The sequence below is a fragment of the Tiliqua scincoides genome, chromosome 2 (genome assembly GCF_035046505.1).
Source record: "Tiliqua scincoides isolate rTilSci1 chromosome 2, rTilSci1.hap2, whole genome shotgun sequence".
NCBI classification, from domain to species: domain Eukaryota; kingdom Metazoa; phylum Chordata; class Lepidosauria; order Squamata; family Scincidae; genus Tiliqua; species Tiliqua scincoides.
Window position 1 is genome coordinate 143,993,745 of NC_089822.1, and position 12,175 is coordinate 144,005,919.

General features: G+C 40.1%; 1 protein-coding gene across 5 annotated transcripts in view; it reads left to right on the forward strand.

Moving 5' to 3' along the window:
- Window positions 1-12,175, forward strand: part of CEP112 (centrosomal protein 112) — a 362,246-nt gene that overhangs the window by 200,464 nt on the left and 149,607 nt on the right. For all 5 annotated transcript variants that reach the window (XM_066615054.1, XM_066615053.1, XM_066615055.1 and 2 more), the window contains exon 20: window positions 1,266-1,448. In XM_066615054.1, coding sequence (XP_066471151.1) covers window positions 1,266-1,448 — 183 coding nt within the window. The remainder of the gene's footprint in view (window positions 1-1,265; window positions 1,449-12,175) is intronic.

The window sequence follows — 12,175 nt, forward strand, 5'->3', positions numbered from 1 at the left end:
GAAACGTGTGTGTGTGTATGTATGTATGTATGTATGTATGTATGTACAGTATTCAGACAGCAGGTGACAGCCATTTGCAAAGACAAATTTAAAATACAACATCATAAAAATCACAGAACAGCTAATGATGGTAGAGAATGCATGTCTGAAAAAGGAATGCTATCACTTTAAGATAAGGTGCCTGCGCGCTTTCCCCACACAAACAAGATTGATTTTGAGCAGACTCCTACTGTTTGCTTTCTTTTTTGGAAGAACAAGAGGAATTCTCACGCTGAATATAACCAACATATTCTCGATAACGGCGTTTTTTCTTCTCCTGAAATCCACCAAAACTGAAGAAAAATCCAAGTGACTGTTCTTAGCAGCTGTGTGGCCTGGAGTTCACTAGGAAAGCTGGCTTCCTGCAGTCCCCTATTCATCACCTGCTTCAAAGGCAGCATAGCTGGCTATAGTGTGCAGGCCAGGTAGGGTGCCATTGTGCACAGTCTGGGAGGATTAGTATCAAAGCTGCGGCAACCAGGCCCTTGGTCTCGGACTGCCATTCAGTCTAACAGGGAGAGGCTAAGACTGGCCAAGGTCATCGTATCCAGTGTGGTGTGTACTGGGAAAGGATCCTGAGAACTGAATGCTGTTTATGAAATCATGGCGCAAGCTTGCAGCACAGCAGGTGTCCTCCCAAAACACATACATTTGTTTATGTTGTTGTACCGTAGCTGACGACAAAATAATAGGGCTTAATTTTTGTTATTTTTCTTTAAAGAAATCGTATGTATGCTGTTGCGTGGATGAGCATTTATTTTTTTACAAATCATAACATTTTATAAGATTTTAAGTGACGCTTGTATGTATGGGTGTGTGCGCATACACGAAGAGCACAGAAGATTGATTTAACCATTTCTGATCTGTAACACTGCTGGACAGCAACAGCAGGACACTTGGGGAACGTATGCAGGAGACAACAGTGTGTTTTTTAAATGTTTTGACCTTCGTACAAATATGTTGGGTTTAAAGGTATACCGGATTTGCTTAGTTGTCATGCGTAACGAAATTACTTTGAAGAATTTTTTTTCCTTCCCAAGACAAAGATATGTATATATACATTTATTAAGGTGAGGTAAGTATGACGTAAAAACATTTTTTTAAAGGGGGGGGGGAGAAAGTCAACTTGATGAAATTGGGGTGGGAGGGAAATTAAGCTGTAAGATGAGTTGTCATGACAACAGGGATGTTCTATTGATGAACTGTACTCTTCATTGTCCTATCAGATAGTAGAGCTGAAGCTGGAGCATGAACAGGAGAAGACGCACCTATTCCAACAGCATAAAGCAGAAAAAGATTGCCTGGTCCGAGACTATGAACGGGAAATTGAAAAACTAGAAAAACAGCTTCGGGCTGCCATGACAGAGTACGACAATAACACTCAAGAATGCAGGAAGCGAGATGCGCAGGTAATAATCAATAGCATTTCAAAAGTCAAGGGCTTGTTTTTGAAAAATTATCAGTATTTTCTGTTTTCCGGTTTAGTTGTTAATGCACGCTATTTGATCATTGGCAAAACTGACATACAAACACAATTCCGTTTTTTCTCTTTCCCCCCCCTACCAATCCTTCCCCTGCCACTGCTGAAAAAGGCTTTAACTGCAGAAAAAAAACCACAGGTAGCCAGATTAAGAATCCCATGGTGTGCAATAACTTGGCCTCTTATTTATCATCTTGTCTCATTTTTTCATGATGGATTTAAAAAAAAAAGAAAGGTATTTTTCCCTCCCCCCCCCCCGTCTTCAATAAACCCCCTCCTCCTTTTTTCCCCTTCCCTCCTGGGTAGATCTGTATTAAATATATCTGAGTAATTCATATGGGTTTGTGTAAGTTTTCATCTCTGCAGGCAGTCCATAAATTGCTTGTACTTAAGTTCTCGCTTGATTTCTGAACGTTTTCCCCTAGCTATTTATTTGTTTTTTTAATTTATTTTTCATGTGATTGACTGTCTTTATTGGATAAATAGCGCTGCTTTGAATTTTGTACTGCTTTCTGTAAGCTATATTTGTGTTTTTTTCCTGCACATATACATCTACCTGTGTGTTTGTGTGGTCGCGTGCGGTGTGTGTGTGTGTGTGTGTGTAGGTTACACACAAAACGCTTCCCATCTCTGTTGCCACTGTTGTAAGCCATTTGGCAGAATAACCTCCAACGGAGGTAGTATTTGACTCTTTAGCTTTATGGGTGAAATATGCACTATCAGCATGGGAAAATTATCCTTATTAGTGCTTCATTTTTTAAAAACACAGCTTTTGGATTACGTTCTTTGCATGTTGTTTGGGTATTTTGGTGTTATTATCCAGAACATTTGTATTCGAAGAGGCCTGAATTGAAGCCACTAAAAAATTCAAAGCATACAATAGAAAAATTGTAATTATTTTATTATTCTGTATTAGAATAGCTTAGATAATTTTCTACAGTATGGGCATCCATGTTTCTGTGGTTTCACCGCCATATATCTTATACATTGAATTTTTTTTCCATTACTGATGCAAGGCCATTCATACATAGGGGCCCTTCATTGTAAAATCATAGACTAATGTGTTTGTTAATATTATTTTAAAACAAAATTAATGATTTATTTCATTATTTTGCCATATGAAAGTCACGTATTTCAGAAACTCTCTCATCTTGGCAAAACATGACGCAAGCAAGGGGTAGAAAAGATATTGTTTTTGATTATTTCATTTTTGCCGCTATTGTTAACTAAAGAGGAAGGAAGGAGGTGTCTTATGTATCATTTATAAGGTGTTTTTGTTTTTGGAAAGTTAGTTAGCGCTCTCAAGATTTGGGTAACGCTCCCAGAGTGTGCTCATAACTTGCTTTCATCAGCAGCACTCCAAAATGAAGTACTGATAAGTGCCATTAGTCATTTTACCAAGAATATTGGGTAGAAATTGTCAGTAATGGCGTACATTCCTACAATTAAGTGTTTTAATAAATGCATTAATATACAAAGAATGCATACCTAGCCTATTGTATCCACTGGATTTTCCTGCTGTTGAACATATGCAGTGGATACAGTGTAGCAAAAGTTATATGAGTCAATATGCCATTTAAATCAAAGGGTGCAAGCATTTAACTGTACACTTCAGTTCCATTGACTGCTGTGATACTGAGATATGGCTATCATTTTCTGAATTGTATCAAGGAAGCATTTGACTTTGGAAGAGAAACTTGTGAGACTATAATCTCTGCTATCCTTTTTGTGCATTTATGTACATCATAGGCTCTGCTCATGATAGAGGTTGACATTCATGTGGTTTTGGAACCTTGTTCTCAGCTTGTTTGCTATGAATCCCCCCTCACTGCTGTGATGAGTTGGAGGTTCTTCATGTTCTCTGTTCAGACCCATATATCTTTTGTTGTTATGTTGTAGTGAACTAATAAGATCTAGTGTATGTTTGATACTTCACATCCTGAAGCTGAAAACATTGTTTCAATTAACGTTCACTGTTGCTCCACATTTTTTACTTTTAATATAGAATTACAGTCACAGTAGAGAAATGAGGAGGATTCTCTACGGCTAGGCCTTAAGGCCATCAAATAAGTACTATTGCTATTAGGAGTATTTTTTAGTTTGAATGTGTTAATTTGATAAATGGTAGTGCTATCACTGATCAAATATATGACTTTGCATATAAGCTGTGTGTATTAATATGATTTACTATTATCTGCTATTGTGGTATCGGTAGTATTGTTATCAAAGCAAAATCATAGTGTGTCTATCAATAGTAATAGCATTTAAGTAAACATCTGATTGCTAAATAAGTATTATGTAAATGTGTTTGTATGGTATGATTTCCCTCCTCCATTATTTAAGACATAATGAAAGTTATTTTACTTAGCCAGCTTCTTCATATAATTTAAAATAATTATTACTCCTGTAAATACATCCTTTCTTGTTGCTTATTCTGGAAGAACCAGATGATCCATAGTTTTGAGTTGAGGTAAGGCAACAGTAATAAAATCATTTTTACTTTAAAAAGCTTTGCTCTAAAGATATTTCCTATGTTGATGATGCACAACTGGTTTTAGCTACTGAAAAATGTACTATCATGTCAATCTGAAATGTATGAGCATCAACTGTGTATGTATAAGCTTTTTAAAAACTAGATGAGTTCTCAAATTTTACTTAAGTTTCCAGATTTAAAACTGCAGTCCTCTGTATGCATTTTTGGAAGTTCATTGCATTTTGAACACAATGGGATTTCTGAATCAATATGCATAGGCTTATGCTATAAAACAGTTGTTGATAAAGCATCTTGTATTTTATGTTTGTTTATTTGAAGGAATAATCATAATCAAGAATATGTATATGCTGTCCTTCAACAAAAAAAATAGTTGAAGTAATTCACAAGTTGAAAGTTGTAACTTTCTTTTTCATATAGCACTTGAATTTCATTTTGTCATTAGGCACAAAATTGTATGTGTAATGCTGATTTCTGGCTTAGAGTAATAATGTTTCAGAACAGGAACTAATCTAAGGAGCAGGTCAGTGCAATAGGTGGGGAAAATACCCTTATGACTTTTGAATGATATACCTGGCATTCTTCTTCCACTGAAACGTTTTGCAAGCAAAGTACAGTCTCATTTATTATATTGAGGTTCTGTTGGGTCCTTTTCAAACTGTAAAAAAGAGACTTATTTTGGCATTTGGGGGACTTTTTAAATGACTCATCTGTGTATAAAATTCTAGCACTTGTAAGCTCAAAACACAAGTACTATCAGTAGAGTACAAAGAGGGTGGCTGGTGGACCCCTGGCCCGGGTGCCAGGCCGCAGGGGAGTGTCTGAGAGGCTTTCCCAAGATGTTTAAACTTCTTTTTCAGGAAGAAAACTTATTTCTTTTAAACTTATTTTTCAATTGCTCATTTCTGTGATTATATATACACACACACTCAAAGTTATATATAATTATGCAAATATGTAAAGTTAGTATATATATTTAATATACATACATACACACAAAGTTCAATAAAAGAAAATGTTCATTATCTGTGCTTCTTCACTGGCTGCTGCTATTATAATGATAATGATAATATGATAATAACAATATTCATTTCATATCATAACTATTACTGAAAATAGTTTTGTCATGGGGGTGCCAAAAATTTATGGGACCTGGGCATACCAGATCACCTTGATATGCCACTGAGTGCTATATACTAAACATTGCATTAATGTATACATTTTGTATATCCATGTTTTATAAATGGTGAAGATATTCTTTGCAAACCAGGCAGTTGCTTACATCTAAGATCAGTCATCTTGTTATAACAAAATACTTACAAAGGCTGAATGTTTCCTCTTTAAACAAAAAAAAAAAAGCTGTGTTGCCTTGAAACTGGTTACTTTTACCTAGCTGTTAGCTGATAATACCAATTTCAGCATCAGACTATTTCTTGATCCAATTAGTGTCACCTTTTCCTTCGTATGACACACATTTTTGCCACTTCAAGGAGTGAACTGTTACCATTTGCTTTGTAAGGTTTTATCTCCTTAATCCTTTTTCCTTGACCATTTGACCTTTGGATAAAGAAGAAAGGAATGAGCTTCAGAGAAACCACATTACTTTGTTTTTCTGTTGTAAAATGGACACCAGAAAATGAAACTTTTCTTCCATTTTCTGTTACAATGTGCAGCCCTGCCATTTTTGTTCCATTCATGATTGTGTCCACAATAACTTGAGCAGTAAAACAATGGTACAAAGGAGCAATAGCTAAAATGTTGGTGCACTATCCAGTTTTTCCTAAACTCTTGCTATTCATTAGGGCAGCGGTTCTCAAACTTTTTGGTCTCCAGAGCCCTTTACACACCTAAATGGAGTCTCAGGGAATTCCAGAGCTCTGGCCCATGCATGGACTGGCATGGCGCCAACAGATGCCAACCACATGCCAACAGATGTGTTTATAGAGCCCCTGAAGGGGTCTCAGGGAGCCCCAGTGCTCCTAGAAGCATACTTTGAGAAACACTGCCTTATGGTGAAATGATACATGTTCTCGATCTAGATAATCATATGTTATTATGAATGAAAGTAATTCTTTTATTAGTGCACAGTTTTTTAAAATAAAAAAACCTTCAAATATTGGAGAGGAAAAATAAGCTAAAGCAAATAATCAGCTTTAATCTTTCTTCCTGTTAGTGTACTTTCCTGTTATCCGTTCCCAGTAGTTTTTCCCCCACTAAGGCACAATCCTAACCCCTTATGTCAGTGCTGGAAAGCACTGACATAAGGGCAATGCAGCTCCGAGGTAAGGGAACAAATATTCCCTTACTTTGAGGAGGCCTCCGTGAGTGACACCCAACTGCAGGATACAGCACACATCCCATTGGCACCGCTATGCCAGTGCTGGAAAGCACTGACATAAGGGTTTAGGATTGCTCCCTTAGTTTCACAATAACTTATCTGTTTACTATATTGCTTTTTCATGTTTTCCATTTACCATGCTTTCATTAAAACTCACTTCCTGTTCCTTAAATTTTTAAATAACAGTGGTCCAAGACTAGTGCTCTTTAACTACTGATAATTCACAGTGTGGCAAGTGGTACTTAGACTCTCTTCCCTGTTGACTATGGTCATGCCTAGCTCAATTCTGCTGGCTTTCTCTAGATGGCTGGGGCAATGGTGCACCAGTGGGCAAGATGCAGCCTTGTAGCTGTCTGATCCTTCAAAAGATGCATGGTTTGGAGATACAGGTTCAAGAATGAAGCTCCACCTGTAAAGTTAGCCTCCCACTCCTTGCACAACTTCCACCTCTGATAATTGTGGTAGTACTTGCAGAAATAATCTTTAGAAAAGTGGTACAGTACTTGCAAAAATAAAAAATTGCAGGCATATTCTAGTCCCTTCTATAACTCTCAATCTCTTTGTATTACTGTTCATTAGATGTTAAATTTCCTTTGGGTTGAGAAAATACCTTCTGGTTATGTTGATAACTGTGGGCCCAATCCTATCCAACTTTCCAGCGCCGGTGCACCTGCAGTGCAGCCCCAAGGCAAGGGGCTTGTGGAGGCCTCCATAACTACCTTCCCACCATAAAAACATAAGAACAGCCCCACTGGATCAGGCCATAGGCCCATCTAGTCCAGCTTCCTGTATCTCACAGCGGCCCACCAAATGCCCCAGGGAGCACACCAGATAACGAGAGACCTGCATCCTGGTGCCCTCCCTTGCATTGGCGTTCTGACATAGCCCATTTCTAAAATCAGGAGGCTGCACATACACATCATGGCTTGTAAGCCATAATGGATTTTTCCTCCAGAAACTTGTCCAATCCCCTTTTAAAGGCATCCAGGCCAGATGCCATCACCACATCCTGCGGCAAGGAGTTCTACAGACCGACCACACGCTGAGTAAAGAAATATTTTCTTTTGTCTGTCCTAACCCTCCCAACACTCAATTTTAGTGGATGTCCCCTGGTTCTGGTATTATGTGAGAGTGTAAAGAGCATCTCTCTATCCTTCCCATGCATAATTTTGTATGTCTTAATCATGTCCCCCCTCAGGCGTCTCTTTTCTAGGCTGAAGAGGCCCAAACGCCTTAGCCTTTCCTCATAAGGAAGGTGCCCCAGCCCAGTAATCATCTTAGTTGCTGTCTTTTGCACCTTTTCCATTTCCACTGTGTCCTTTTTGAGATGTGGTGACCAGAACTGGACACAATACTCCTGGTGTGGCCTTACCATCGATTTGTGCAACGGCATTATAATATTAGCCATTTTGTTCTCAATACCTTTTCTAATGATCCCAAGCATAGAATTGGCCTTCTTTACTGCCGCCACACATTGGGTCAACACTTTCATCGAGCTGTCCACCACCACCCCAAGATCTCTCTCCTGATCTGTAACAGACAGCCCAGAATGCATTAGCCTATATGTGAAGTTTTGATTTTTTGCCCCAATGTGCATGACTTTACACTTACTTACATTGAAATGCATCTGCCATTTTGCTGCCCTTTCTGCCAGTCTGGAGAGATCCTTCTGGAGCTCCTCACAATCACTTCTGGTCTTCACCACTCAGAAAAGTTTGGTGTTGTCTGCAAACTTAGCCACCTCACTGCTCAACCCTGTCTCCAGGTCATTTATGAAGAGGTTGAAAAGCACAGGTTCCAGGACAGATCCTTGGGGCACACCACTTTTCACCTCTCTCCACTGTGAAAATTGCCCATTGACACCCACTCTCTGTTTCCTGGTCTTCAACCAGTTCCCAATCCATGTGAGGACCTGCCCTCTAATTCCCTGACTGTGGAGTTTTTTCAGTAGCCTTTGGTGAGGGACCGTGTCGAACGCCTTCTGAAAGTCCAGATATATAATGTCCACAGGTTCTCCCGCATCCACCTGCCTGTTGACCTTTTCAAAGAAGTCTTTTTCCAAAGAGGTCAAGAGGACTGCACCACAAGATGCAGTGCACGCCCCATTGGCATGGCTTCATCAGGGCTGGGAAGTTGGATAGGATTTGGTCCTATGGGAGGAATCCCATAAAACTGTTTCTCAAACTGTGGGTCGGGACCCACTAGGTGGGTCATGAGCCAATTTCAGGTGGCTCCCCATTCTTTTCAATATTTTATTTTTAATATATTAGACTTGATACCACAATGGTACGTGACAACATTTGGGAAAATGTTACAGACCACTACTTTTAACAAGCTAATATGTATATTATTTTAACAATGATAGTCAAAGGGACTTACTCCTGGGTAAGTGTGGGTAGGATTGCAACCTAGGATTGTTAAAACCTTTCCTGCTTGATGACTTCACTTCCAGTCATAACATCTCTTCTGGTGGATCCTGGCAGATTCCATTCTAAAAAGTGGGTTCTGGTTCTAAAAGTGTGAGAACCACTGCCATAAAATATTTTATATGTTTTGGAAAGGCTTATGTATGTAAGACCTGATGCTGAAGGTACCATAAAGGCCTGGAGATACCACTTAGGCTTAGAATTTGATAGTGATTTTTTTATTGTGTTGTATACTTTGTCATACAGTGGACAAGAGTTGCAACTATCTATCCTCAGACTGAGTATGCTCTCACCTCTATTTCCACACACACCCTTCTGCTGCTGTTTCTTTTTTTGTCAGTATCAAGGCTGTAAGACCCTCAAGGCAGGGTTCTGTACTCTCATTCTTTATAAAGCTCCATGTGTGTGTGGGGGGGGGGGGATGCAGTTTCAGGAGTAAAGCTCCATGTGTAAATTAAGCCTCCCACTCCTTGCACAACTGCCACACTCCTGAAATGTAAAATTTCTATTAGCTTTGGATACAAATGCAAAGAACATAAGAACAGCCCCACTGGATCAGGCCATAGGCCCATCTAGTCCAGCTTCCTATATCTCACAGCGGCCCACCAAATGCCCCAGGAAGCACACCAGATAACAAGAGACCTGCATCCTGGTGCCCTCCCTTGCATCTGGCATTCTGACATAGCCCATTTCTAAAATCAGGAGGTTGCACATACACATCATGGCTTATAACCCGTAATGGATTTTTCCTCCAGAAACTTGTCCAATTCCCTTTTAAAGGCATCTAGGCCAGCTTCCCTCACCACATCCTGTGGCAAGGAGTTCCACAGACCAACCACACGCTGAGTAAAGAAATATTTTCTTTTGTCTTTCCTAACTCTCCCAACACTCAGTTTTAGTGGATGTCCCCTGGTTCTGGTGTTATGTGAGAGTGTAAAGATAGTGTAAAGAAATGTTTTAAGTTTCCTTTTCCTAGAAGTTGGTACTGCAAGAATGCTTGTGGCATATGTGCAGTAGTTTTCTCCTCAGTCTTAGCCTTATCAGTTAATTAGGGTGCAGCTTTTATCAGCAAGCAGAGCTTTAGCTGAACAGTGTAGTCATGTAAAATCTTTTTCAAACCCAGGGACAATCCCAATTTGCAAGATACGGCCCAGTTCTGATTTGTTAATGCATATGTTTTTTCCTTTCTCTTGCTCTTTCATGTCCTCTATCTGTGTTTTTTTTTCAGGGCATAGCTACACTGCAATTGTTCCATCCTCCTAGGGAAGACCTTGGAACATGGTTCTGGAAAGTGTTGGGTGGGTTGAGAAAATTCTCAGCACGTTTGCAAAGCTATCATTCTGGGATAGGGGTAAGGGCCCATGACCCTTTAAACTAGTATGAAACTAAAATAAATATTAGTAATGAGTAAATTTTAGAATGAGTAATTTTAGAATGCGTAAATGTACTCATTCTCTTTCTCCCCCAACCAATCTTTCTGTGCTTAAAACCCCCTCAAAATACCACCTAATATAATTAAACTTAAATTAGACCGGCCATTTTCAACCACTGTGCCGTGGCACACTGGTGTACCGTGAATGGTCTGCAGGTGTGCCGCGGGAGTTTGGGGTAGGGTCATTTATTAATAGGGCCTTTAGGGGATGTGGGCCCCCCACTAACAGCATGGTGTGTCTTATCCATTGTCAAAAAACTGATGGTGTGCCTTGACAATTTTAGTCCCTTGTCAGTGTGCTGTGAGCCAAAAAGGTTGAAAACCACTGAATTAGACTATGGTCCACTTGAGTGACAGCACCTGCTAGCTGGAAATTAATATTAATAGCGCCTTTGAACAAAATTAACAGATCTCAAAGAAAGGATATCAACAATCAGTCCGTCCCAAATGTTCAGCAATGAAGCCAGCACTGTATAGTGGTGCTGTGGGGGCTCCATTTTGGAACCCCCCTGGCAGATAAAGGAAACCTTGGATATGTGGAACCCTCCGCACCCTGGATCCTCCAGAGGCTGTTCTGAACCCTGCAGAGGCTTCACATTTCCGCCTGCGGCCTCTGCAAAGCTCAGAATTACAGAAGCCCAAAAGGGATTTCTGGCTTTTTGGCAAAACCTGAAATAACGTATTTACACTTTTAAAGGGCATTATGAGGGCTGGTAAAGAGGAACTGCGGGACCCATGGATATGGGGGCCCCCTTTAGGTCCTAGCAATATCTTTGAAGGAGAAAGATGCTCTGATTCAATTGGACATTGATGTTGCGCCAGTCTACTGCATCAGGCAAGAACCTACTCTGCCATAATTGACTGAGAAGCATTTTCCTTTGTGATCAGAGGTTCACATTTTTTAAGGTGAAAGGACAGTTGGGGAAGTCAGCTGATTCACTTGCAGAGAGATGAAATTGTCTGACTGAAATTTTAAGCTTTGCTTAAAAACAGGGAAGAAAGGAGGCTAGCCTAACTTCCCTTGTACCTTCCTAAGGTCAAGTACATTCAGAAACTAGTCTGTCTTAAGATGAATGAATCAAGATGACAGACTGGGCCTTGGCCCAGTGTGGGCATTTAACTTCTGAAGTTTTTTTTTAAAGAAGCTTATGCTGTTTCTTACGCAATCAGGAGGGGGGCCTTTCCAAGGGTACCCCTTTTACCTTCCTAAACTGTCGCGAACCAATTTCAGGTGGCTCCCCATTCTTTCCAATATTTTATTTTTAATATATTAGACTTGATGCTACCATGGTATGTGACTATGTTTGGGGAAATGTTGCAGATCAGTGTGGGTAGGATTGCAGCCTAGGATTGTTAAAAATTTTCCTGTTTGATGATGTCACTTCTGGTCATGACATCACTTCCGGTAGATCCTGACAGATTTTCATTCTAAAAAATGGGTCCTGGTGCTAAATATGTGGGAACCACTGGTCTAGGGCATGTATTAATGTCTAGGGCAGTATTTCCCAAACTGGTTGTGACCCACCAGTGGCTTGCGACCTGATTGTTGGTGTGTCATGAAACTGAAAAACTGTGAGTGGACTAGGAAAATGTATTGCGCCCTATGTATTGCGCCCAGTGAAGCTGAACCACACGTGCACGTTATTCACAAGTGCAGGCAAGCGTACTCTAGTCAACTATGAAGGGCAGACTAAGAGGAACGCAAGGCCACCAGAATTGTCCAGATCCGATGAATACAGACCCTCAAAAACACACCAGAAGAAGGTCCCTCCCACCTCCAAGCTGATGAGGAAAATGTATTGAGCCCTATGGAAACTGAAACAGGGCAGCTTGTGCGTGTTTACTCACAGGTAGACAAACATTACTCAAGGTAGGCCTTGACTCCTGTCAAAGGACAGATGAAGGGGAATGCAAGGCCACCAGAATGGTCCTGATCCAATGGTCGTGATGTTCAACAAGTGTCCATAAA